Here is a 26,860-nt window from a genome sequence, read left to right on the forward strand (position 1 = left end):
GTCATCTACCCTGAAGGGGTAAAGAGTGCGGCGTTGTTCTGATTATCTCTAAGTAATGACGCTCTTAAACCCCGTACCCAAACACCTAGTCATTAGGAAAAAGATAAGTATCTGTGGGAGTGGAAGGGCTCTGCTAAAGCTGGATGTCTGGAGGGGAAGGACGTGGCGGGCAGGGAAGGTTTACAGGGTTGAGGTGGGCTAGGTGTGGGAGTGCAGGCTTTGGCCAGTGGGTTTCAGATGTCATGGCAGATTCTTTCAAGGGGAAATTATAGGGTTTAACTTCTCTTGTACCCAGAATGGCAGTATTCTGATTTAACTTCCTCAATAGACACTCGGGCAACAAGCCACTCAGCACCATTGTCAGGGCCACACTTGACTCCGGAGATACTTCACCTCCTCTCACGCTCTCAACAGCTCTTCAAGACTTTGTTCATGGAGGGCCGCCGACAGCCTTTCACGGCAGATCTGGAGAAAGCAGAGCAGGCAGTGAAACCCCTCTTAAGCTTTATAGCAGTAAGCATGTTGGTGTTTGGGGGGTTTACACGAGTGGCCCTCATTAACCTCTTAGCGTCTTTGTGCTTTGAGTTGGCACAGGGCTGCTCTGTAGATAAGCTTTACTGTAAAAGACTTTCTTGTAGACAACTGAGCACAATTTGTGTTACAGTAAAGCAGTCAGCGCTGCTGCACTGATGCAAATGCATCCATCTAGATTTTCCGGGCACAGTTGTGTTGGAACACACACTTTCTCTTACTTCATAAATGAGTGATTTTGTGTCCCATTCACAATTCTCCAAAACAACCCTAACACACACACACACACACACACACACACACATATATATATATATTCCCCATGAGGTGTAACAGACCTAAAGCTCTCTGAAGCATTTAGCAACACGCTGGCAGGTTTACTCCATGCTGCCAGTGCTGAGGGGAGTGCTGAAGCATCTAATGCAATTTCAACCCAACATGGCTCTCTGCGAATAAGCATCACTGAAGAGTAACATCTACTGTATGCTGATCCACTGCAGAGCTTTCTTCTTGCACTGACGCTCTGCCCCCTCCCTCTGTCCCTCTTCTCTCTCTCTGATTTGTGCAGAGACTGCATTTGCCTCCAGACTTGTCTGAGACAGTGAGTCGTGTGAGCAGGGGGGAGCTGGCAGGAGCAGCCGCGGTGGCGTCAACCTGTGGCTCCGGCACTTCCGGCAACAAACACCTGGACTTCTAGAGCTCCCACACAGTCGCTATAGGCAACCAACACCTGGAATGCCGCAGCGTTGTCCTCTTCACTGCGGTGACCAGGTTGTTCCCTTGCCCACATAATGTCAACATCTATAACCCTGCCAGCCATTACCACCTGCCAACTGACACAGCCAGGGGTGAAGATCTAAACATCCACAGTACCTCTTCTCATAACCGACACATTTCTTCCTATATTTCACAGCTCTTCTTTTATTTACACTTAGTCTACATGCTTTTTGTTTTTTTCCTGACTCTGAAAGCTGATATTCACACAATCCACGCTGTCATTACGGACTCATTTCACTTTTGTTGCTAGCAAACCTTTTTCTGTTTTTCCTGCAAGCTGCAGAAACATAGAAACACTGTGTTGTTTTGAAATGTAATGTAAATGGCTGGTAAGGTGATGATTACTTAACCTAAATAAAATACAAGCTGGGTGTTTTTTTCAGGTTTGGTACATTTTGTAAGTTCTTTGTTGTTTTCTCTGCCTCTAGAGAATATGTTTACAAGCAAAGTGCAGCCGTTAATTTTTTTTTTTTAACCTTTCTTTACAGACAGACAGGCGAAGTAAATATTGAATAATTTAACTAATCTCTGGGCCTCTGTCGACTCACTCCACTTTACAAAAGTCTATAAATACAGTTTATTTTGCAGGTTGATCAAATTTTCTTATGTAAAAGTAAATAATAAACAATAAATATACAGAACATGGCACACACTATATTGTGTATATCGCCAACTCTGAGGAGAAAATAGACTGTGAGACTGGGAGGGACTGATCTCTGGTTTGCCTGACTGGTTTCAGGTTTGGATAGGGATGCCTCCATCTGACCCTGAGACTGTGCCTGTGAGTGATGTATACCTCCAGTAAGCAGAGCAGAGCAGGAATGTGGGCAGAGGGTAGGAGAGCTGAATTTGGGTGCAGGCTCATCAGGCATGTTTGCTGGATGAGCTGCTTTGCCATGACAAGCCCAAAAGAACAAATTAGGTCAAACGGTGACATGGAGAAACAGAGGAGAACAAAAAAATCAACATGAAAAATTAAATGTTTCATTTTTATTTTCCTCAGTCTGCTGTTGATGCCAGTTTGAATATTTTTGCTCGTAAAAACTGGCAGTATTGGTAACCATCTGCAACACTTGTCGGGAGAGGGTAGTGTTACCTGACGGATTCATACATGAGTGGAGCGCTCTTGTATCAGGTGTATATTATGAGCAAGAACGAGTTTTCGTACGCAGGTCGCTTACGCATGTGAATGAAAGATAAAAACGCATTTTTTTAAAGTTATTGTTGCTGATGACATATTCAGGGTGCAAATTAAAGGTAGATTAAAATAGAACAGACTCATTTTGACACGTGTTTATGTTCCCGTTTCACTAGCATGCAAGTTTGTTGTTTTTTTTGTTTTACATTATTTAGCCCAAGTTTCTATGTCAGCATGCTGATTCACATTCTGTCTACTCGGTTCAGAAGCACTTGAGCTGATTGTTTTTTTAATTTATAAAATGTTTTGAATCAAATTTAGAATTTAGCATATGACTTATCATAGAGCGGATTTGTCAGCGTCCTCCCACAATGCAGCGGCTTATGATTAGCCAAGTGTTTGCCTGTTTTGTCACCTGTCTTCTGATTGATTCAGTTTTGTTGCTCAAAATGCAATGCGCCTTTATTACTAGGTATGTTACCAGTCTGTAAATGAAATCCGTATTACTGTCGCATAAGATGAACATTCGATGCTGTAGGTATATTATGCAGCTCTTCCTGAAGTAGTGTGGAGATTGCACATCTATATGTTTCTTAGCTAAAGCCAACTATTTGAATATAGTTGCTTTTACTTGGGTTTTATGGATTGTATTTTATCACATACTATTAAAGAAGTAAAAAGTGGGGTGTTTTCTTAACCACATTCAATAAATTTTTTCTGCATTAACTATTTCTCTGAGAAGTTTAGTGTAAAAGCAGATTCCCCTTCAAATGTGTTGTTGTGTGTTGCTTTAGAGATGAGAACCAATTAAGCCATACTTGTCAAAAACATCTTACTCAAAGCTTATACTACTCTTTATTTGTATTCATAATGATGAGGGAGGCATGACTTCATGTTTGCTTCAAGCACACGCTCACGCTGAGACGCTAAGTAGCCGGGCGTCAGCATTTGTTCACTTGCTGTGGGAATTCAGATTCAGATTTCTCCAGGTCAGAATTATTGTGTCTCATTAAAAATCATATCGAAAAGTAAAAAGTTCTCTGCAACTTTTACAGAAACTTCTATTGCCTGACTTTGTTCCGCACAAGAATTACATTTAAACCATTTTATCCCGAAGCTGTGTATTATTTAGACTTCCACTAATTGCAGTCTTTCTTGCATTTTGAATCTCTCTGTAATTATTAATGTTCCTCTTCTGTCTTGCCGCAGTCATCGAGTCCGCTCCGTCTTCCCCTCCTCGTGCTCCCGAAACAGACTTCCTCCATTTGTGTGATAAACTGGATTAAATGAACAGAGAAATTGCTTTAGTCCAAGAAAAAAAAAATCCTCTTAAAAATCTGATTAACCTCCAATCCTGCAAACTTCTAACTGAACTATTTAATATCGAGTGAGACATCTACATGAAGTTGATCAATTTAGCAGGATGTTCGGAGCTGGTACATGCTGAGTGAATCTTACCTGACCTCACTCTCTCATGGATAACTTTTCCTTTTAGATGGTTACTCTCGCTCTCTCTCTCTCCCCCTCCATACCCCTTTAAATCCATACACATACACACACAAGCCCCCCACCCCCTGCTGAGGCAGCAAGTGAAGCAAAATAACTCACTCTGCCACACAATCGCTCCTCCACCTCGCTCTAGGCACTGACTGCTTTATTTCATGACTTTTTTCCCCCCTTTCTCTTCTCTGCTCCCTCCTTTTCCTCATTGGTCCCGTCATCGGTCCTGTATTTTTTTTTCTTTTTCCATACCATCGTAACTCTACTAAAACAAGAGCAAGGGACGTTGAATTGCTTGACCTTTCTCATTGTGTGGTCTGTGTCGACTTGGTTCGGCCCCACACATCAGGAATGTGTTTTTTTTATTTTGGACGCCTTTGTTGGGAAGGAATCGAACGTGTTACGTTCACCACAAGCTGTCGCACTGGCACCGGCCCGTGTTAGAGTTGTTCACTTTAGCAGCGACGATGCAAAAAAAAAAAAACAACAGAGTTTCTCCTTGCTCAGTAAAAGCTGACACAGCATTAACCAGGCAAAAAGGCTTTCTTTAAGACACAATTTTACTGTACAAAATGTTTTTTATAGTTTTCACAAAATACATTTAGAAAGCTCCATTTTAAATAAAATTAAATTGAAATATTTAAGAGACAGCGTGTAGACGTTTTATCTCAGAAGCAATGCTCAGACGTAAACCCAGTATGTGTCCATGTTCTACGTACACACTGAAATAAAAATGCAAAACTCAAAAGAGCATGACAGATGATGCTAGAAAAACCCTCCCATGGTCTTCAATTATAAATAAGGACTGCGGGTTTCGACTGCAGTCTTACGAACTCGAAGCCAATATAGTTGAACAGAACGTGTTTACAAAATTTTGCAACACAAGACTAATATCTTTTTTTAAAAAAACATTGTGTACTAGATGAAATACAAAGGCTTTGGTCTGTTTTACAATCAACAATGATTAAATCTGATATGTACTTGTAAACAACTGCCAAACACTTAAGTTTAAAACTCTGTCAAGCAATGTTTAATCATAATTATAGGAATTAAATATTTCTAGTTGCACATTTTTTTTTTTGACCATAGGACACTATAATACAACTATACCTAAGAGACAAATTGTACCTGACCCTAAAGAAAATGTATTTTATGATGCATGGAACATTTATAGAATATTCTGGGGGGGGAGGGGGATAAATGAAATCAACTTTTATTGGTGAAATCTTTCTGGAAGATTTCTAGGGAAGACAAGTACTTTACATTTTGACATAAACAAACTGGATTATATCGAAGATGCAGTCTACCATTTACAGACTACAGGGTTTTTTTGCACCCGTGTTTTCCACATTTAACGTTCTTCGTGGTAATCAAGTGTCAATCCAACCACCAAAGCAAAAGGGTCCGAGTTGGGTTGCGTGTCGCACCTTCTTTGCACACTTGAAGCTGTTCATAGTGATCCATGTCTAATAAGCCAGCAAATGCAGGCTCACGTCAGAGGAGCCAAGACCACAGCCTCAGTGGGTGGATCGAGTTTGAGTTTCCTCTGCTAAAATATCCATTCGCAAGAAATAAGACCAATAAATAGTTGTTGCTTCTTTTGTGTTTTTTTCTTTGACACAGTAAGAGTCTTCCCTCCAGCTTTTCGTCTTTAATGATATGCAACAGCGTCCAGAGACCATGCAAAGGCTGGTAGAAAGTCTTGATATAAGCAGATTAAAAGATAGTCATGGCAGAATCTCTCAGGTTCTCCTCTCTCAAACAAACGCAAGACCAACATGGTTTTCTAGCAGTCCATCTATCAGTACTTGATCTTGGTTTTTCATATTAACATACAAATGGCCATTTACAAACACACCAGAGAACAAAAGGAAACAATGACTGAAGTTGGAAATAGAAAAAAAAAAACAGATAAGAAGTTTTTGTTCCATATAAATTTAACACCGGGCACTTTACAGAGGTCCATTCCCCCCCCCCCCATCTTTCCATCGTTGTTCACTCTTCCAAGTCCTCGTTTGAATGTGCCTAGAGCTACATAACAGCACACTGTCCCACTGGAAAAACAAAGCCCAGACGTCCCAAAGGCTCTCCCAGAGTCCCTTTAGCTCTCTTTTTTTTCCCCTCCTCTTCTGTCTGTTGCCTCCTTTCAACCCTCTCTCGCCTTCTTTACTCTCCTGTGCCGTGTATGTGTGAGGAACACTGCCGGAGGGCGATGGTGGAGTGGGTGGTTACAGGGTGAAGTAGCTCTTCTCTCTACTGTAGTCTTGACCAGTACTGAGACATGTCAGGCTCGCTTCCTGGGACTTGGACTGGGACAGACACTCCAGGAGAGATGAGTCCTGTGAAGACAAAGAGAGAAAGATTGATGTCAGATTGGAAACACGTAAGGAAGTTTAAAAAAAAAAAAAAAAAGCTGTCTAAATGCTAAAATTAGATGAGCAGGTTTACCATGCACAGTTAGTACGACAGTTAACTAACAGAGCATTGTGCTTTAAATGCTTGCAAATAGGTAGATGAGCATGGGCCTGCAATGAGTCACAAAGCTCTGCACGTGGTGGCTCGGTAAAATGCTTGCAAGCTCGATAAATTGAGGCTTTGGCAATGGCATTTAAGCAGAGAGAATACAACAGCAAATGAATCAAATTAATTAGCAATTTAGCACAGAGGAAATGTGGTTATGCATGATTAACTCTTCATGACTATAACCGGTATATATGGCTCTCAGTAACATCCTAATGGGGTGGAACTAAACTATGGGCTGGAGTAGTGGGGTTGACATGATGGCCCAGAGTGGCAAAGAAATGAGCCTCGTTCATGCAACTGCGGAGAGAAAAATGATGTGCGATGTAGAGATATAGATCCTCAGACATTTAAACCAAAGGAAAAGGAAACTTGGGATGACAGATCATGAATCAGACATGACTCTGTAGTATCCCCTGATTACTGGAAAGGTGGCAGATATTTCAAAGAGTGCAGTGTTTGCTTTTTTAACTCCCAAGCAGGCTGCTTTAAAAATAAAAAATTAAAAAAGTGAAATTTTCTGCCTACCTGTTGAGGTGGTACCAGAAGTGGTCATAGATTGGCTGTTCATATGTGCCTGCATATGAGGGGGCGTGTATGTTTCGTAGCTCCGCCCGTTCACAGGCGGACTGGTAGGCAGCATGCAGGAATAAGAGGAGGTCTGGCTGGGCTAAAAATGAGGAGAGAATGTTACATTAGCTTAGCCAACCATAATTTGCAGCTCAGTAGTCTGTAATCTAGTTTGTCTGCTTTTAACACTATCAAATTATTTCACGAATCCTTTAGTTACAGTATGCAGGCCTATGTAATTTTGTACTTTTTTTTGCCACTCTTATAGTCACACCAGTCACTGTAAAAACCCAGCTTTAAATTCATTTTATTTAAGCACTCGTATGTAATGTATGCAGAGTATTTGACTTACTTGCATAGGTAGATTGTTTGCCATGGTGAAGCTGGGCATCGGCGGCAGCGCACTGTAGGTGTTTGTGAGTGCGGTGTCAGGTCTACCCAGCATTGACCCCGAGGTGAAAGACACTGTGGATGAAAATGAAAACTCGCTTGAAACCGCAGAAATCTCACACACACTGAGCTCCGGTGAGAGAAGTCATCTCATTAGCGTTAAGCAGTGCGTGCGGAAGGTGACGCCTTATTTGACAGGCTGATGGGCCCGGACAGATAGCTCTACAGCGAGAGCCTCAGGTGATTGACTTCACGAGCTTCAGCTCTGCCGGTGTACCCTCGTGCCTGATTCGGTAATTGCTCAGATAGTCAGCTGAGAAGTTTTGCTCAATCATCCATCAAAGGGAAGCAACGGCGCTTCTTCATGCGAACTAGAGCGCACAGCCACCGAGGCCTCCTTTGCCCTTTTTATATGAATCCGCAGGTTGTGGCATGATACTGTTTAGTAAATATTTAACCCACTGAGCCTATGGAACCCATCACAGTATTAATGCATTAAATTTTTTTTAACAAAGTAGTGTGTGCTTGTGCAGCGTGTGTGAAGTAGGACTGCACTTTTAATAATTTCAGTTGAAAAATTAAATTTAAGTATTATTTTACCTTACTGGGCATATGGTCAAAGTAATATCTCTGATTAGGTTGACCTACCCGGTGTGGTGGGCTGTGGAATGGCCTGGTAGACGCTGGTGCCGAAACTGCTGCTGATGGGAATGTGACTTGAGGAGTTATTGGCCTGCCGGCGCTGATTCCGCAGCTTCTCCTCTCGCCTCCACTTTGCTCTCCTATTTGAGAACCATACCTGCAGATGAAGGATGGGAAAAGCATAATTTTAGCTTCAAGTTTAAAACCTCTTTTAAACGTGCTCATAAAAGTTGCGATCACTCACTTGTATTCTTGCCTCGGGCAGGTCGATTTTCGCTGCTAGTCTTTCTCGCGCGAAAACATCTGGATAATGAGTTCTTTCAAATTCTGCAGTGGGATTAATCACACAGGTATAAGTGTTAGTAAATATAAGATTAGGTCAAGGGCAGTTAATTTTATTCAGAGCTATTAGTGAAACAATTGCGTGTCTTTCGCCCTGGATCCAAAACATTAGGTTTTTAATTAGGCTTCTTATTTAACGCAGTGTAATGAAGAAATGTAGTCCCTCACGCAGTTTGCGTTTTCTTTGAATTTGCTTACAATAACCAAAATGTTTGTATTGTGTTATCGATGAAACATTAGTCTGGGTGTTTAAAACGAATTATACAAATTATCCACTGCATATTTGACCTTTTTCCAGTGCTTCGATTTGCTCCTGTGTGAAGGATGTGCGATTTCTCTGTAGTTTCCTCTTGAGCTGCAGACGCATCTGTGTCTCCTCTGAATCCTCCCCGTTCGAGCTGATGGAGTTTGTGTTTTCTCCTGCACCGTCCTGTTGTTGGCAGCCATCTAAAAAAAGGAGAGAGAAATTAATGGAAATATACATTCACTTAAGCTTAATTGAATAATTAATTATCGGGGCTCGTGTTGTATCAGCCTAGCGCTAATTGTACAGACCTCGGTGGTACATCATTAATTAAAGCACCCATCATGGTTAATTTGTTTCAAAATTGGAGGAATTATTGCAATTTCTTCCTAATGTTTGCCACTTTACAGACGACTGGCTGCGTGAAAAAGGAACAACATCAAACCGGCTTCGTGGTTAAACTGTTGATAAAATATTGTGGGAAAAACAGGCTGGCTAAGGGGAAAGCTCCGCGTACTTATCGTGTCCCAACAATGGCGTGTGTTCTCAAAAGGTTAAGAGAAATGTGACAAGATGTGCTGAGCCTCTTTTCAGAGCCTATGAAATGTATTTAAAACCCAAACTCTCTACACAGCTCCAAAACCCCCTCCCTTTTTCCTCCAGGACAGAGCAGTGCCTCAATGGCCGTTCCCATATGGGCGTTGGTATGGCCATTGAGGTGACCACCAACTTTTGAATAGAAGAAGACGCTTTTCAGAATGATACAATGCCTTCAGGAGTAAGGGAAACCATTAAACTATGGACACAGCCAGGGACGAGCAGTGAGCCCTCGGTGGGTGTAATATATGGGATGGGATGGGATGGGGGTGGGTGTGTGTGTGTGTGGAGGGGAGCTTTTGGAGGAGATGACAAAAGGATCCCCTCTCTCTGGAGGCACACAGGCTATAGTACTTTGGCATTGTGCGCACGAGGATCCCAGTCAACAGAGCTTTGAGTCCAGTGTGTTAACCCTTATCCACTACCATCATTAATCACGTCCCCCGGCCAGCTACACGCCAGTCAGGATTTCTGTCTTCAATTGGAAACAAATGAGTGAGGAGAGAGCATGCAACCCCCTGAACAACCAAAATAAGGCCAATCTATTCACTGCTGCTGTTTGTCCGCGGTGGGCCTGAAGGCCCCTTCACTCGCAGGGCGAGGCTTATCGACTAATGTCTGTCTTGTTGTTGGACATCATTACCACACCAAGAAGTTAATGCGAAATTAAGCAGCGGGTGCGTTGATAGAGGTTTATGTAATATCTCAACGATGGCGCTCTGGGGCCACGAAGTGGCATTTCAGCATTTTCTTTTTCAGAGCAAATTTTATTTGTGTTCTAAAAAACCCAGAGCCGAGCAGCTGGAGCCCTGTACTCCAGGTTGTTGCAAAACTGGGGAAAAGGTGCAAAAAAGGCCGAGTAACTGTTCACCTACGTGGATTATAAGATCAGCCAATTACTTAATGTGTTTCTATGAACTATAGAGCGATAGCACAAAATAAAACACGTGTTTGCCTCATAGAAAAATAAACCAAATTACACATTTCCTCATAGTTCCGCTGCGTGCAAATTCTCCCTGCATCACGCAGGCCTCCAAACACATTTAGTGTGTCTATATGTGTCCGTTTTTGTTCAGTGAAGGAAACCTGATGGGACACATTTCTTGACAATTTCCATTGCTGCATAATAGCCAAAGTATTCTTCTATAGGCCAATAGTTTGTATCCACGCTATTTGTTTCTTCACTCCGGATAATCTATAAAAAGGAGTGAATGTGCAGCTATTATCCATGCGCCAGACCCACTGACGCTAGGATGGGATTTGTTTTCTTTATAAAAGCGCTGGGAAATAAACTCATTCTTTAGTATCACGATGTCTCAGCCAGTGAGGCGGAAAAGCAGCAAAAAAAAGAGATACCGAACCAATTGCGGCACCTTTCAGCTGCTGAGACTGGATCAAAACACTCTTGAGAAACCGCTTAAAACTGAAAGAGAAAGTGAGAGACTAAATCCTATAGACGGGATTTAGAGCCATATAGCCAGCGACTGAGCATGAGAAAGAGATGAAAGACAGCATCGGTGTGGAGTTTTATTCGTTTCTCTTTGGATAGAGTTGTCTTCTTTTGGGGCCCTGTCACTCTCCATGTAGCCATTATATGTGCTTACTCGGCTGTCTGATTGAAAACACATTTTCGTTCCCTTGAAACAACTGTTTTACCCAAATACTTAATCAAACACAACTTTGTTATATTTAGATTTTTATATCATTGTTATTATTATTATATGTTTTATTTCTGGAGATTTTTTTTAAATCTAGGTTGCAAAACAATATATACAACAGATGAAAATGATGATCATTATTATAATTAAATACCTAACATTAAATAGTTACATCTAATAATAATAATAATAATAATAATAATAATTATTATTATTATTATTATTATTATTATTATTATTATTATTATTTAAATTAGCCGTTATAGCTTCATCATTAAATGAATTATTTTAGCCATGAATATGATCTTTCCCGCTTTACTGCTCGTTGACAGCCCCACGTGACTAGTTGCCGTCACACAAATGCTAATTTGTTTTTGTTTTTTTAGTTAATTTATTAAATCTTGTCGGACTTAATTCCAACCCTTGCATTTCCGCTTTACATGTGCAAATAAACCGTGATCGCAAACTCCTGCCTGCAAAGTTGTAGTTTCTTATAAGAAAAGCTGCTCTGTATTTGGCCTGCAGTGGGCCGTCAGGAAACCCTCTGAAGTGGAACATTTCCACAGCAGCCTCACCATCTCCACACTCCTGCATGTTGCCATAATGAGAGACAAAGCCCTCTCTAATGAGCAATTACACGTAGTGAGGACTGTTCCCATAACTAATCATTGCGTGTGAAGGAAAAGCATTCCTTTGTGCTAACATCGCCGCACACAGCTCTCCCCCGGCTCCCTGCCTCCCCATCGGGGAGGAAAATGCAGGCTGTTGGATGGACACCTCTGCTGAAAGGACAAGCTTCTGTCACGCACATCCATGTCTGGGACAGTGGAGACATTCAGAATGCATGCATGGCCTATGGCTTCCTCTGATCGACTAGTTTTACATTTTCAGTCTTGTTCAGAGCATCAAAAGCATGACCATACAATACCTTCCTGCAAACAGCCACGGGTCGGAATCACCGGAAGAGTAGGCCGTAAACCTATTCATATTCATACATGGCAACTTGTGGTGACCTCACTAAGTTCACTTTAAACCTAATGCATTGAATTCAAATCAGATGCTTTTGTGGGTGACCATAAATGTTACTGCGTGTCAGCACACCACCCGGATGTATACTTCTTTTTTGGTAGAGAACCTCACAACTGTGCGTGCGTCAAGGTGTCTTTATTGCTACTGCATGACAATGAGGCTCACCTTGGTTGGGCTGCCCTGGCACTGATGTTCCGGGGTACCAGCCGGGCCGGGTCCCCCAAGTTCCTGTCTGACCGTTGAGCATTCTCAGCTTGTCATACATGCCATCTGCGCCCATCTGTTGCTTTTCACTAGCCAGGTTGCGGAGGACTCTGTTTATTGATGACACCTGAATGACAAATTACATATGATAAAAGTCTGGATTAGGATTGGATGGAGCGCAGCATCGGCACGTCTCTGCTCGTGCGGGCAAAACACGTGTTCTTACACGCATAACGCGAGCATTATAATCATAATAAATATGTACAGGAAGATGTTTCTGGCAAAGCGCACAAATGAACAACGAGCCCCATCAAAACCGAGCGTATGTTTGGCTGATCACATACGCAGTAATGTGTGCCCCACGCTTTGAATCGCAGTGCACTTAATAAGACTGAATGGTTGGATGCCCTTCTCCTTTTCCTCCAGTGCATGAGAAAAAAGTCATTTCATGTGGCAAATTAAATCATGCACACAACTTACAGTCAATACACTTACACTGGGTATATTGTCGTTGGTGCAGATCCCCTCCGACAGAAGTCTGTCACGGATCTCCCACGCAAAGATAGACGGACACTCCCGCTTGTACTGCGCGATTTTCGCGACCACCTCTGGAGTGGCGACCCTGGGCTTGCTGCCGCCTATTGCTCTCGGTCTTATGGAGCCTGTTTCATAATATCTACCAAGGATCTTGCTCACACAGCCGTTGGATACCTGGACGGGAAACAAAAGACACAATTCACATACATTATTTACGACTATGAACGGAATTGCTAAGATGGCTCAAATAATTATCACCTTTTCACTGTCCAGCACTTGGACTTCATCATGGGTCTATAAATACAGAAAATATGCCTTGAATGATATATTAGGCATTTATTCTTTACAACAGCAGGCAGATTACTTTTCCGTTTGTTGTCCTTAAAACATTCCTTTAATTGCAAAGTAATAAGTGGTTTTACTGGCTTAAAGCGGTCGTGAACTGCTACTGGAAACCTGGCTTTAATTGAAAATTCAAATCGGTTTGTTTTCAATATTTTTGCTTTTGGATATTATTATTAATTTCCTTGTATTCACTGAGACCAACGTCTCTATGAAGGCGTTTTCTGTTCATAAAAAGGAGTGGGATTGTCACCTGGAGTATCCTGGAGATGTCGCAAGGTCGAGCACCACTGTGAGCAAGTTCAACTATTTTCTGCCTGGTGGAATCCGGCAGCGGTCTGCCATTAACAAACACACCACCAAGCTGGTTTACGCCACTGTGACCTACATGGAGACAAAAGCACCGGAGTCATCAAATCATGTCGCAGCTCCTCTTGAAATATATGATAAAGCTAACGGCTTCCAAGTAATGGTGAGCAGAATGATTTAAGCGTTCAGAATAATCGAGTTATAGATGCAATGTGATATGATGCAGAGCACACAGCAATAGAGAAGTTTCACAATAAACTCTCACACGATTTTATAAAAATATCTTAAACCGGAGTGCACTCCAGAAATCTTTTTTTAAGCTGTTGTGAGGTTCGGCGCATCATCAGCTATTTAGTAACACATGCAAAAACATTGATCAAACCACAGCAGCACGACATACACCGAATAAAAAAAATATAGAATTTTTTCCTCATAGTAATTTTACAGCTCAGTCGATGATCTGGTCAGAAAAAACTCATCCAATCCTGTAGCAAACCGGCAAACTTGGGCTTTAAAACACCCGCACCGTTATCCACTCCCATCACCAAGACCTGCACCTCTCTCACAAACAGTGCTTTAAAACAATAACCAGCCACACCGACGATCCCATAAACACTCCACTACAATAATGTGTTAAATTAGCATCAATTCAAAAGTATCTTGTAGGAAAAACGATATTAAATCGCTAAAATCCTTCCCATGACAATCCTTTATAAAGAAAAACATGCCATAATTACGCATCAAAAAGACAAGGAAACAATAAGATTTTAGCTTTAAAATATGAGGTTTTATTTTTGCTTATTGTCTAAAAAATTTAGTGATATTTAGAAATTATCCTTAAATTATTGTATGGAATCGCTCTAAAGCACAGAAAAAGCCCGCAAACCTGAAGCCAAAAGGGAGAGCTGACTCCCCGGAGTGCCTGAGCTGCTCTCTGTTTCTCCGCTCCCTTCCCCTGCGCTGCCGCCCGGTACATTGACTCCGGGAGCAGAGGCTCCTTAGCAATAAATAAGCTCCAAATATAGAAGAGGGGGAAAATATGATGAGCCTGCCTGACATTTGTCTTTAAAATAAAGCTAGCTGCACGTCAAGTTTGAGCTTAATTTCTGGAAATAGGCGGAAGTCGCCTCGGATCATGCATGGGAGGCTAATTGAAAAGATCAGTTGGAGCACTTGTGGCAGGCATGTCACTTTATGACACCGCTCTGCTTTTGAAAATCGCATCGTCACGACAAATAGTAGCATGATAAAACGACCCTTTCTGTCTGCATTTGGATATCACTCAGACAAAATTGGACGCTACTCGTTTACCCTCCGAGGGAGACTTCGTTTTTAAGGTGGCCAGGGGCTACGCGCGGTCACACAAACGAGGGCGCGCCTGGATTCTTAACATATTAAAAGTGACATGCAGTTTTTCCCCCCCTTGTTTGTATTTGACAACAAATGCTCACAGCCACCGCAGTCCTGTTGTGTGGAATCGGTTGGCGTCTTCTTGCTGAAATGTGCCATAGGAGTTGGCTTTAAATGCGGACTTTATTTTATATAGATGACACAAAAGAAAGAAAGAAAATTAAAAATAGGGGGATCGGGCCTGTTTATAGCTACTTGAGTGAGAATAAACCTGTTTAACTGAGCATCATATCCCTTTTGGCCGCTATGTGTTATAATCTTCCTGCGTGGATCTGATTGATAGTAAATCCATTATCATCCCCTCCTGCTCTTTGGTAATTCCAGGATTAAGTGGAATTAATAGACTTCTTACGCTGAAATTGGCCTACCCACATTAAGCAGCCCTGCTCTGCGGGTTCTCCAGGGTTGCTCCGTCACCTCTGGTTTATAACCATCATATAAATCCTCCGGATCGATAAAACCCGTCAGATAACGACATCACATAAAAATCAAACTCTCCTAAGGTTAAGTCTTAATCATGGCACAATTCCCTCAAGTGCCCGGAGTCGATCTCGCCCGCTGGCGCTGATTATGCGCCTTGTATTCTATTGCAAGTCGACTAATAGGAAAACATATGGTGTCAATTTGGACGCTCCCCACTATATACACCCAGGAGTTATTAGCACAAAAGCCAGCGAGGCCGTCGCGACCTTTAGACAACCCAAAGGGCCGGGCCCAATGATATCTCCTCGGCAATTCGCACCAGACATCACACGCCAAGCCAGGGGAGCATCCTATTAACATCAATCCAGTGGGTATTGTACACAGGTTTGTTAAGGCTCTGTCATCTCTATAACTGACAACTGATAAGATTAAAAGAAAGAAATCACATTGCTGTGCCATTTAACGTAAGAAAAAAAAATCTAGTAGGAGAAAAACAAAAGTAAGCCACTCGTGTTTTTGGGGGTTTTTTTCCCCGCAGCGCTTTCTTATGAATCACAGCTCTCTACACATAAAACAGTCCACCTCTCACGTGGTCCAACATTGGATTCAAACATACTCGGACTAATGCGCACAGGTTACAGCACAGACACGTCATCAAGGTATATGGAGAATAATATAATAAAATTATTCCACACACCTTCATCACAGATGTCATACACCTCTTGTCCAGCAGCAAGAGAGAAAATGTTTCATGTTTATCCTTTTTGGTTTCAACACACACCAGGAACAAGACAAATCATTCATCTGCAAGAGGCCACTTTAAACACATGAGGCCTATAAGCAACTTCATCTACCATGTTTTGGGTTGGTTTTTTTTTTTTTGATTGGCACCCACGACAATATGGTTGTTAATATTTATCTTCCTCTCTGAGTTCAGCCTGCACCTAACAGTGAGGCCTGTGGTTATAATATGAGCATTTTCTTTCTAGTTCATGCTGTCTGTCCGTGAAGAATATGGACTAATCTACATAAGATATTATTGCTATTCCCTCATGTTTCATGCAGGACTCTTCTCTACGCAGCTAATCTTGTATGCAGCCTGGCAGCCAGCTCTAACGCTAATGCAGACGGCTGTGCAATTATTTAATACCAACTCAAGCAGAAACAAAAATCTCCCTCTCAACCCAGCACCCCCCTCTAATCCCCCCTTCTCTCTCTCTCTCTCTTTCTCTCTCTCCCTGGAGAAGGAAGGACGACGTGTGATTAACTTGTTCAATAATAACTTGCCTACCTATCATTTGGGAGGGAGATAATAATAAATTAACAGCAATGAAAGCGCCATCAAATAACTTAAAAATATTATCATCCCTGCTCTTAAAAAATCCTGAAAATGTATGGCTGCACATGCATCTGCCCTCTTTAAAAAAAAATCAAATTTAAAAAAATAGTGTTTCTGAAATGTATGTTAACAAGCAGTGCAATAAATAAATATAAAAGATAAAATTATAAATAGAAAAATGTCAGTGGGTGTTGCTTCCATGCAACCACATTGCGGCTGTAATCAAAAGTTTCAAACTAAAATATATAGAAAACAACTTACTGTTCTGCATCATTGAAGCTACGCCAGACTCCCACGTGGCTTGGTTGTGGTATTCTAAGCGTCACAAGGAAATAACAAAAGTGGTTAGCAGCAAATCAGAAAACTGGTGTACAGATCTGTTTTACTATTATTATTATTGTTTTAAGGTGTCAAATAATTTGCAACATTTCTTTGAACAACAAAAAAAAAGTTTCTCATGTCGTCCGATTTAAATTTTATTTTTTTTTAATTGCGGATCTGGTTCTTAAACATTTACTGATCCATAATTATGATTTTGTTTTGTTTTTTAAATAAAAACATCCTGAGTGTATGTATGTATTTTAATTAAACTTGCCTGGAAACAGAGTTGACTGTCCACGCTATAACAATTTAGTCAATCATCTGCCGTTTTCACTACTTAATGTCTCCCTATAGGACAAAGCAAAACAACACATTAGCACAGCCACAGCTACACTGATGTACTTACTGTATTTTCAGATTTATTTATTTTTTTGCCCTACTTTTACAGATAACCTAAATTTTGGTGCCAAACAAATCAATTAAAATCGACGCGGGACAACATTCATCTTCGTTATTTTCACGTCTCTGTTAGGCCTGTTTCCGAAAGCACCTGTCACAATAAATCTCAGCTAACAGCCTAGCCATGATGTGATATTGGGCCTGTAACTCCTTTACAGCATTGTCTCTTTAAAAAAATAGTCCTGGTGTGCCCCCCCCCCCCCCCCCCCCATTTTTTTTCTTGTTAATTCTTATAAAGAAATCAGCTCCTCATCGTCCCAGCAAGAGGCTTTAGTGTAGTTTTTAAAACTTGATAGCCTTCCTCTTGCGGAGTCTGTCGTGGAAACTGTACAGTGACACACGCTGTCTACCTCGCCTCACTGATCCGCAAAAGTCCACACCAGGAGGGGGTACAAAGCTGGTGTACAAAGCCTGCTGGACTCCCAACAATGCACCCCCTTTTCTGCCTCCGTATACCTCAAACCCGGGGCGAAAACTCGGCCTCCACGACTAGAAACACGCAGCTTCCCCTCTAAACACACCAACAAGTTCAGATTAATACAAAGAGCCGGAGGCATGCATCCACCCCCTCCGGGACCATTCACACATACACACAAACACATGCACTCTCTCTTTTTCACACACGCAGACACACACACACACACACACACACACACACGACCGTGACCCCTGCGCCGCTAGTGCGTGAATGTGGGGTTTTGTTTGCCCTGCTTTTATAGAACAAGATTTTTTTTTTTTTTGGAAAAGTAATTTCTTGTTATAAATATTTGGTGGTTATTTTGTGCTGCTGGTGCGGGTTGTAAAGCGGTTTTAAAGACACAACAGCGCAGTAGGGCGCTCAATTGGAAAAGACAAATGCATTAAAGAAGCTTCTGAATGGGGGAACAGATAAAAAGGGGGCCACGGAGGGAGAAGTCTGAAGTTTTCATTTTCTCTCTCCGTGCAAAGTTGTGTTGTGTGCAGAGTAAAATGGCCTGTAATGTCGACGTCTAACAGATTGTGTTTAGTCTCGGGCTAGTCGGTGAGATGCACGTAGGGACGCCGTTACGTTCAGATTGTGTAGCTTTCTTTCATGTTGTAACAAATAGCCTGCTCGGTCATTAATCAAATTCAGATTCCTTCACACTGGCCCGCATAGGCCGAGTTACCCACTGATCTTAAAGACACGGGAAACTTGTAAATAATACTACATATTTTTATTAGCCGCGACTTAATGTCACGGCGGTTTTAGCAGGTGTGAATATCTCTGTATGTGTGCGTGAAATAATAATAATAACAATAAAAATAAAAAGAGACCGGCTTCAGCCTGCAAATACACTGCTGCCAGTAGCTTATAGCCCTGTAAGGTCCAAGTGGTTAATCATTTATTTAAGGTCGAAAGCTCAAACGTTGTTGTTCCTGAGGTTAACTGCGATCTAATCTGCATTTCTTTCCCTTTAGTAATCCGCAACAACAATGTGTTAATTCAACATGCTTATTCTGACCGCTGGATCCTGCGCTCACAACATTCATACAAGGAAGGAGAACATGTAGGCCTGAACTACAGTGGCCCTGCTGTTGGCTAACAGACAAAATATGCACATGAAGGCGAATTAAAATTTTTTTTAAAAAGTCACATGTCACAGAAAGCATTTATTGCATTAGAGCTTAATCTGATTTAAGAGTAAAGGAGTAAGTTAACATAGAAAGCTACAGAGTGATTTATTCTTTCATTGCAGTTTTATTGTAATTATTTTATGTATTTTTTTCTTTAAAAATTATATTTAAAATTACAATAGAGGCTTTGCACTAAAATATAGGTTTTGCTTATTTACGTGGATTAAAAAAATAGTTTCAAAGCATCAACAATTTGTGCTTGTTTCTCGGTTTGTCTTTTATTAATTTTAAATTTTTTTGAGACATTTACTTTTAAATTTGAGGCCAGCCAAGGACTCTTTATCTGAGTATTTTAAAATACTCCACAGCTTGACTGCTAAAATGTAAAAGCAGTTCAGTCGCTGTCATTAAAGCGGAGAAGATTAGAGACAAGGAGTAAAGTTGTGTTATCCCCGGCACACAAACAAACACGCTGAACACGGGCCTCCTCAGCAAGTGCTTCATGAAGGCTTTTTTTTTTAAGAAGGCGCTTGGGTGACTCGCCTGCATGAATCAATCTGACACCTTTCCTCAACGGGTCATTGCGCCCCATTCTCCACGATGATCACTGTCCTGGCCCAACGTGACTTTTTACTCTTTGCTGTCATAAATAAGCAGCAAGCTATCCGTGGGCTTAAACCCAACAACCAAAAATCGAGCAGATAAAACCGACAGAGACGCTAAAAGGCTGTTCGCACTTTTGAGGGAGTCCAGGCTGCACAGTCCAAACGATAAAACACTCTCTACCTCACACTGACCCTCCACTTACAGCCGCGAATAAACCCGATATAATAATAATAATAATAATAATAATAATAATAATAATAATAATAATAATAATAATAATAATTTAGGCTATCACAAATAATAATGCATAATTTAACAGCAACAAGACAAACTTTTAGTCAGGATCTCACCTTTTTGGGGCATCCTGCGTCGTTATCAAAGTCCTGGGTAAACTATGGGCTGCAGCCTAGTTGTCCACACCAAAGAAAGAGAGAAGGGGGAGAAAAAAGCGGCGACCAGGATCGCTCTCTCCCGGGAAGTTTCGAAGAGAAAAAAAATTTAGTTTCCAGTGGTCTTCGGCGGAGACAAAGGGGATATCCCTGCGAAGGAGACAGAGATTGACAGTGAACTCAGATGTCAGGACGCACGGAGTTTGGCGAGGATGCGCGCTGGCGTGTGAGAGAGCGAATGAGAGAGTCGGGAAGAGAGAGATGGGGAAGAGAGAGAGAGAGAGAGAGCGGAAGGAGGGGAAGAGGGAGGGAGAGTGAGTGAGTGGTGGTAGGAGGAGGTGGGGGTAAGAGAATGAACACACCTATGCTGATTGGTGATGGAACAAGTGTATTAATGTATGTGTTCCTGGTCTGCTGTGTGCGCCTCGCCTCGCCTCCCTCCGCCGCTCTTCACTGGCCCATTAGCGCGACCCGACCTCTGTCATCATCCCCCATATAAACACTTCCCCCTGCACCACAGCCAAAGCGGGAAACGGGGCCGAGCCAAAGCGAAAGAGAGAGAGAGAGAGAGAGAAAGCGGGGAAGAGAGAGAGAGAGAAAGAGAGAGTCGCGTCTTCCCAACCCACTAATCAGCCCACGCATGCAAATACTCTGCGCTCACTTGCTGAATATTGCCCTATTGCAAAGGAAGTGCCTCGGAAATGCCCATTGGACGGAAGGCTCTATTCTTCCAGGCTGAATTGGGTCCGCACAGGGAATCTCAGGCATGCTCAGCGCCAACCTGAGGCTAGCTGGAGCCGCAAGGGCGGTGGGTGGTGGTGTGTGTGTCTGTTGTAGTGGGGGGGACGGAAACTAGCAGTGGAGCAGCGCACACTTGGAATGCTGGAGCTCGTAACACCAAATTAAAATTACAAAGAGCTGCAGCGTGCCTTTTATGAAGCAGCCGATGCACTACAGATGCGATTAACGTTATAGAGACGCACATCCGCGCTGCGTAAAACTTTTAGCGCCCTTTTTTCCCTTCTGGACTGAATGTAGCGCGATGTTGCACCTGCGCAAGTGCCGCAATTGGGAGTCATCTTTGAAGGTTTAAAAACTTTTACTTTGAAAAACCACCACTTTTAAACTCTTATACCACAGCGATTGAGCTCCAAAGTAAATCATCTAATCACCCCCACCAAAAAAAGAAAAAGAAAGTTGTTTTACTTTGAAAATCATTTTGCACTTGTCCGGCCTTCACTCACACTCAAAGCAACCAAAAATGTCCACCACGTGCTTTTGTTGATTCTTTTGAGTATCACCCTGCCCACCCCACCCCACCACCCCCATCGTGTCAACAAGAGCACCGTACATAAAGAGTCCGGCCTTTAGGCAGGCTCGGGTGCTTTTTATGGACACATTTGCGAGGCACGGCGACGTCACTCCTGCGACCTGACAGCAAATAGCACGCGTAAATAAAGTAAAAGCAAATGAGTGCGTAGCCATGGCCACACGCTCCCAAACTGAGCCGGCTGAATGACCGACTATTAGCGCACACCTCAGCGCACCCAAAATCAACCCCCTCTGCGCCCGTGTTTGAGCGTACACTCCCAGCTTTGGCCAGCACCAGTCTCAGCACTGAGGAGCCCCGTTGCTTATTCCAAAAAGGAAAACCGAGGGGAAGAGAATGAGGTTTGTGTGGATGCTGAAGCCAAAGTGGAGAAGCAGAAAAGGGGGTGCGTGAAAGGGCAAAGAGGGAGAGAGTGAGCGAGAGAGACGGGAGAGGGACAGACATGAGCAGGGGGAGGGGGAGAGAAATGCGTTTTCTTTTCCCTTTTCTTCTTCTTCTTATTGGGATGGGAGGCCGTGAAATGAAGTCGTGGAGGCCTACACTTGACTTTCTTTGACATGTGAAAAAGTAGGAGAAGTCCGAGCTCATCAATAAAACACTTCGGAGGTGAAAGAGGGCTCCCTAACAACCATCGCATTCCTGACTACGGGTTCAATGAGTAGACAAACGACGCTGCCAGAGAGAGGGTGAGAGAGAGAGCGAGAGAGAGAAGAGAGAGAGAGAAGGGACAGGGGGGAGGGGGAGAGGGACTGCCCGGCTTGAATGGGGCCCTCAGTGGGCCGGCGAGATAATGAGCTGAGAGGACCGGCTCAAACTGTCACTGAGGGTCCCGCGGTGAGGAACAACACTTTGGCCAATACTCCTTCATCAAACAACCCGTAAACTAAACGAGCACATTCATCTGTTTCTCCTTCCTGCATTGTTTCTACTCACTTAGACTGGTGGCTCAGCCTATAGGCCTACCGTGAATGGCCGCAGCTTATATCAGTTAAGAGAGGAGGGGGGGTCCCAAGCATTTTTACGTCAAGAACCCCTCCATTAGAATGCATCAGACCACAAACACCCCCTCACACACAACCCAACCCTGTCGCCCCTCCTGACAGGGGTTTGTGCAGTGAGAGACCTCGTGTTGGTTATAATTTACTGTAAAAAAATACATCAAGGACACGGCGAAGTTGGAACTTTCAATTAGCAGTTATTATGAAACATCAATGCAATTCAAGTTCACAGGTTTATGGATTATGTTGTGGCTAATTTGAGAAAAGATATTTGAAAGGAATTAAACTAAAAGTCGACGTGTAATACAAAAAAAATCTATGGTGGGTTGTTGACTCTTTGACGCAAGAATACTCGCAAGGTGAAACTTTCTGCGCTAAAGTTTGCGTCCTCGTGGACGCCTCGGTCAGCCGCGCGTGCACGGGATGTGTGCCACTTTTAGCAGCTGCTGGTTTCTAGTAATAAGACAGGGAAGTTGTCAAAAGTAGAATGTCATCTTCTCATAATCAGTGTAACAGTACTGAGCGAGAAAACACATTCAACATCTTGCCTAAATGTTAAATTCTTTCTGGTGAGACGCTTGAATAAGTGTATTTGTGAGGCACCTTTGTAGTGCAAATGTTATTGCTACTCACTTGTCACAGATTGCAGCTGTCAAAAATTCACACCACTAACCTGCCTTCATAGAAAGACGGATTCCCCGATGAGTGTGTCAAGTAGTTTTCTTTGGAAACAATACCTCCAGCATGTTATTGATTTCTTTGGTTAAGCTGTAAATCCGCTCCAAGAGCTAATTCGCTGTCTCCATTCTCAAGATATTTCTTTTTGGTTTTTCATCTATTTATTATTTTTTTATTTTTTTATTCAGAAACCTAAGTGATATGCCAAGTCGGTCAACGGCACCTCTCTATGAATATATACATTTCTTATGTGTACATTTATCTTTTTATAAGGTAGATTGCATTGCTGTAAAAGTCTTTAAGGGTGATGTTGGGAAAGCAATTAGCCCAATTCGGATTAGCAGCAACTAATGTCACAGGCCTTGAAAGGAAAGCCTAATCTCGTCGCTATTTTCCCCTGAGGCAGTGTGGTATTCGTACCCCTGCAGAAACTTTTAAATACAATAAAAGAAAGAAAAGAAAAAGAGAGAGCTAGCTGAAAAAACAAAACCTTGTTTTGGTGAAGGAAAGATAGAGTATTTTAACTCATTTTCACTTCACAACTTGACACTATATTTGGACACGACCCCCACACCTAAAAGCCTGCTTTGATTTATTATTTATTTAAAATTGACAACTGTGTGATGACCTCCACTGGAGGTCACAGTTTACTCACCTTAGGAAAAAAAATTATATATACATGTACATATGTATATGTGTGTGTGTATATATATATATATATATATATATATATATATATATATATATATATATATATATATATATATATATATATATATATATTGAGCTTTCTATTATAAATATTGTTGCAGCATTGATTCGAGTTAGTAATCGCTTGGAAAACACGGTGATTCACTCAGACAATAAAAAGCCTGGTGTGGTGTGCATCTTCATTTTCTGTATTTAAATTGTATCTAATATAGGAGGGGAATTTTTTTTTCTTAGACAATTAAATACATATTAAGTGGTGTACACATACAAGCCCCAGAACTGTATTACACCTACTTTCACTGGTGAGCAAATAATTATATAAATATGAGTTTTCTATATACAATAAATTTGTTATTTATTATAAATAAATATAAATGAAATATTTATGAATATAACAAATGTACTTTAATTTACCTTTTATTATAAACGTTCTACTATTCTTTTTAAAATAATCTTATTATTATAGAAATTCTCAATTAAATGATTATCATTTGTGTTTTTAAGCAGTATTGTAAATGTTGATAATAATAATAATAATAATAATAATAATAATTATTATTATTATTATTATTGTTGTTGTTGTTGTTGTTGTTGTTGTTATTGTTGTTGTCACCGATGTATAAAATTTCGACTTTTACGTGTAGCTGCATTCTTGCAAAGCTCTGAGCTGTCATTCATCAGACAGAGCCGACCGGTCACATTTCTCCTCATGAGCACGTCGCCGGTTTATTTGCATAAATCATCCGCGCGTTTACGATTGTATTATTCTGTTTTCATGAGCCATAATCAAAGAGTCACTTGCTTGTTCGACTTCTGCGCCGATATTTATCCATCTGCTGTTTTGAAAGCGTGGTGGCGCACGTGGAGAGCGTACCGCAACAGAAGCTCCATTAGTGGCAACTCATTTTTCATCAGAGTGAGTAAACATAAAGAAACGCAACTCCATCACGGAGTGGGCAGCCGCATGTAGCTTCCTAAGGTGGCCCCCGTCTTGCTCTGTCGGGATGCCAAACACGCTCAAACCCTGCTCTTTATTATTTTTTTAAGCATGTTGTTACAGTTAACGTCCTCGTGGCTCATCTAATGGCTTCATTTTCTAGTCACATTCACCTCCACAGTGTGGAGTGCTTTGTACATCGTTTAAGGTAAATGTTGTTTTTATTTAGTTTATCCTGTGTAGTTTAACCCCACCTAACAATTTGTAAAGTTTGTGGGGACACAGTGAAGACTACGGCGTGTTCTTGTGTAGTTCCCAGAATGTGTACAGTCCACAAAAGGCTAAAGCCCTCAGCAAAAGGCTGAGGGCTGTGATAAACACCGGGGCTAATGGTGTCACAGCGCTGATCGGCCAGTGTGACAGGAAGACACGCTGCAGCCAAACATACAAGAACCTTGACCCGAGGCTTCCAAAGACTTCCAGATACTGTGTGGAAATGAGTACATGTGTGAGGGGTGTAAATAATAATGCAACTGAAAGCTCGTAATTAGACGAGGGGGTGTGTGAAGAAATTAAATGGTAATAACCTCAAACATAAACAGCAGGTCCGGGCCCTCCGAACAAAATCAATCTGAAAACCACCAAGGCGCGCGTGTCACTTCACTTCGTTGTTTTTGAAGATTTGAAGCACGTGCTTGCAATTTGCTTTCACAACTTTTTTTTTTAAAAGTGTTATAGTTCTTTAACAGTACCTCTGACTTTAAACGTTAACTCACAGCATTTCAACCAAAATATCGCGCTGTTTCTCCAAAATGTCACAGACGTGTCATGTTGATGAAAAAGCCCACAGAATCAAATCTTCCGGTGATGGACATCGACGTTTCCATTGCGCTTATAGATCGTGCATAGATGAATGGATCTCACTGTACACATTCCTGATGTATAGGCTGAATTCCCCTCCAGGCGTAACTCGCACAATAATAGCCGCTTTTTAAAAGAAATGACGAGCGCTTAATTCCTGTGTGAAGATCGCTAATTACACGTTGTGTGCGCGTGTGCGATAGATGACAAAAAAACAAACAAAAAACAAAAACGAACTGGGCTTATTGTTTTCCACTTTGTTTTGGTGTTTTCCTACTCTGTAATACACAAAGCAACGTGCAAACACTTAACCAATAATTTTCCCAACTTTCCCAGTGCGCCCGAATTGAAATCAGTCTGCATGCTTTTAACTGCGTTTTTTTTTCAGGATTTAATAAAATGAAATAAAATACAAAAATACAGAAAGGATACCCTGTAAATATTCTCAGAGGTTTATCGTGTAAGTTACAGTAGATTTAAATTTTAAAAAGAGACTATTTAAAAGTAGGCTATAGTCCAGCCAAACTCACCGGAAGAAAGGCAGCAGAGGCGTCTGACCGATATCCTGTGCATATAAACTCGCTTCTTCCCTCCCCGGATCTCTCCTCCGTGTCACAGAAACAGAAACTTATAGGTCCCGATGAAAATCTATCTACCTTTGAATCCGTCGTGAAGTTGAAATGTCAGTGAGAGGGGGGGAAAATCTGCGACTCTTACCAGCAACTTTCCCTTCAGCATCAGCCTCAAGTTGGCGGTGATTGGCTGGAGCGACGACTCGACGTCACGCCTTGGACAGGACGCTGAGCGCAGAATGGGGAGGTGCGCAAGGTAACCAACATGTGGAGCACACCGGCCTGTTTACTTTCCCGGTGTGTCGGCTGTGTGCAGGGGCGGACAGCTAACAATTCACTCTGCGGGCTCGCTCCCCGATTGATAATTGATTTGATTTTTATTTACATCATCACCTTAGTGAATGTTATCCACTTTATCTTCAATCCAAAGTTTGATTTCTATCTTTCTGTTCGTGTTTTATTTATTCATGGAACTTAGCCGAAAACTTGCTCGAGAGCACTTCAGCAAGAAGCGTGCCGTATAGTTTAAAAGGTTTGAGCTGTTTGCGCTCAAAATCACCCGATCGAAGCACTGTATGATTATTATTATTATTATTATTATTATTATTATTATTATTATTATTATTATTATTATTATTATTATTATTAATAATAATAATAATAATTTTTTTATGACTCGGATGTGTTCCCGTTGATTTTAAGAATAAAGAGGATTGGCTGAGATTGAGCGAGCATCCGGTCTTACACTGAAACTGTGAAGAGTCTTGGCGCTATTTACATATTTGTTCCAGCTTTCGAATGTACAAGCTATAAGTAACAAAAATGCATGTTCCTAACAACAAGTTTTGAAATTCCCCATTAACAGTTACTGCTTGTAACAGTTGCTGGTGTTAGGTCATA

General features: G+C 41.7%; 2 protein-coding genes across 10 annotated transcripts in view; one reads left to right on the forward strand and one right to left on the reverse strand.

Moving 5' to 3' along the window:
- The window catches only part of elp4 (elongator acetyltransferase complex subunit 4), a 54,617-nt gene extending 51,488 nt beyond the window's left edge, over window positions 1-3,129 (forward strand). Inside the window, exon 10 of the mRNA XM_082522008.1 lies at window positions 1,100-3,129. Coding sequence (XP_082378134.1) covers window positions 1,100-1,228 — 129 coding nt within the window. The 3' untranslated portion in view covers window positions 1,229-3,129. The remainder of the gene's footprint in view (window positions 1-1,099) is intronic.
- Window positions 3,130-4,505: 1,376 nt separating this feature from the next.
- Window positions 4,506-26,120, reverse strand: pax6b (paired box 6b). Of its 9 annotated transcripts, XM_082529757.1 has the most exons (15): window positions 25,919-26,084; window positions 19,835-20,023; window positions 17,098-17,171; window positions 16,764-16,817; window positions 15,861-15,884; window positions 13,275-13,405; window positions 12,938-12,973; window positions 12,638-12,853; window positions 12,104-12,269; window positions 8,699-8,857; window positions 8,313-8,395; window positions 8,075-8,225; window positions 7,389-7,501; window positions 6,995-7,136; window positions 4,506-6,285 (listed from the first exon to the last, which is right to left on the reverse strand). In XM_082529757.1, the coding sequence occupies exons 4-15, from the start codon at window positions 16,774-16,776 to the stop codon at window positions 6,200-6,202; spliced, it is 1,320 nt and encodes a 439-aa protein (XP_082385883.1). In that variant the 5' UTR covers window positions 16,777-16,817; window positions 17,098-17,171; window positions 19,835-20,023; window positions 25,919-26,084; the 3' UTR covers window positions 4,506-6,199. The 9 variants fall into 9 exon arrangements, with proteins under 9 accessions (XP_082385883.1, XP_082385880.1, XP_082385878.1 ...); XM_082529754.1 differs by lacking the exons at window positions 17,098-17,171; window positions 25,919-26,084 and adding an exon at window positions 26,106-26,120; XM_082529752.1 differs by lacking the exon at window positions 17,098-17,171 and having other exon boundaries at window positions 25,919-26,085.
- Between the last annotated feature and the right edge of the window lie 740 nt (window positions 26,121-26,860).

Source organism: Aulonocara stuartgranti, assembly GCF_965226115.1.
Source record: "Aulonocara stuartgranti genome assembly, chromosome: 1".
NCBI classification, from domain to species: domain Eukaryota; kingdom Metazoa; phylum Chordata; class Actinopteri; order Cichliformes; family Cichlidae; genus Aulonocara; species Aulonocara stuartgranti.

Bases quoted from the DNA above. Each gene is read 5' to 3' on its own strand.
- pax6b (XM_082529754.1), bottom strand. The intron at 12,854-12,937 runs GTGATAATTATT...TTTCCCGTCCAG, and splicing joins AAGTGCTGGACAGTGAAAAG to GTATCCAACGGCTGTGTGAG. The intron at 8,396-8,698 runs GTCAAATATGCA...ATCCCACTGCAG, and splicing joins AATCGAAGCACTGGAAAAAG to AATTTGAAAGAACTCATTAT.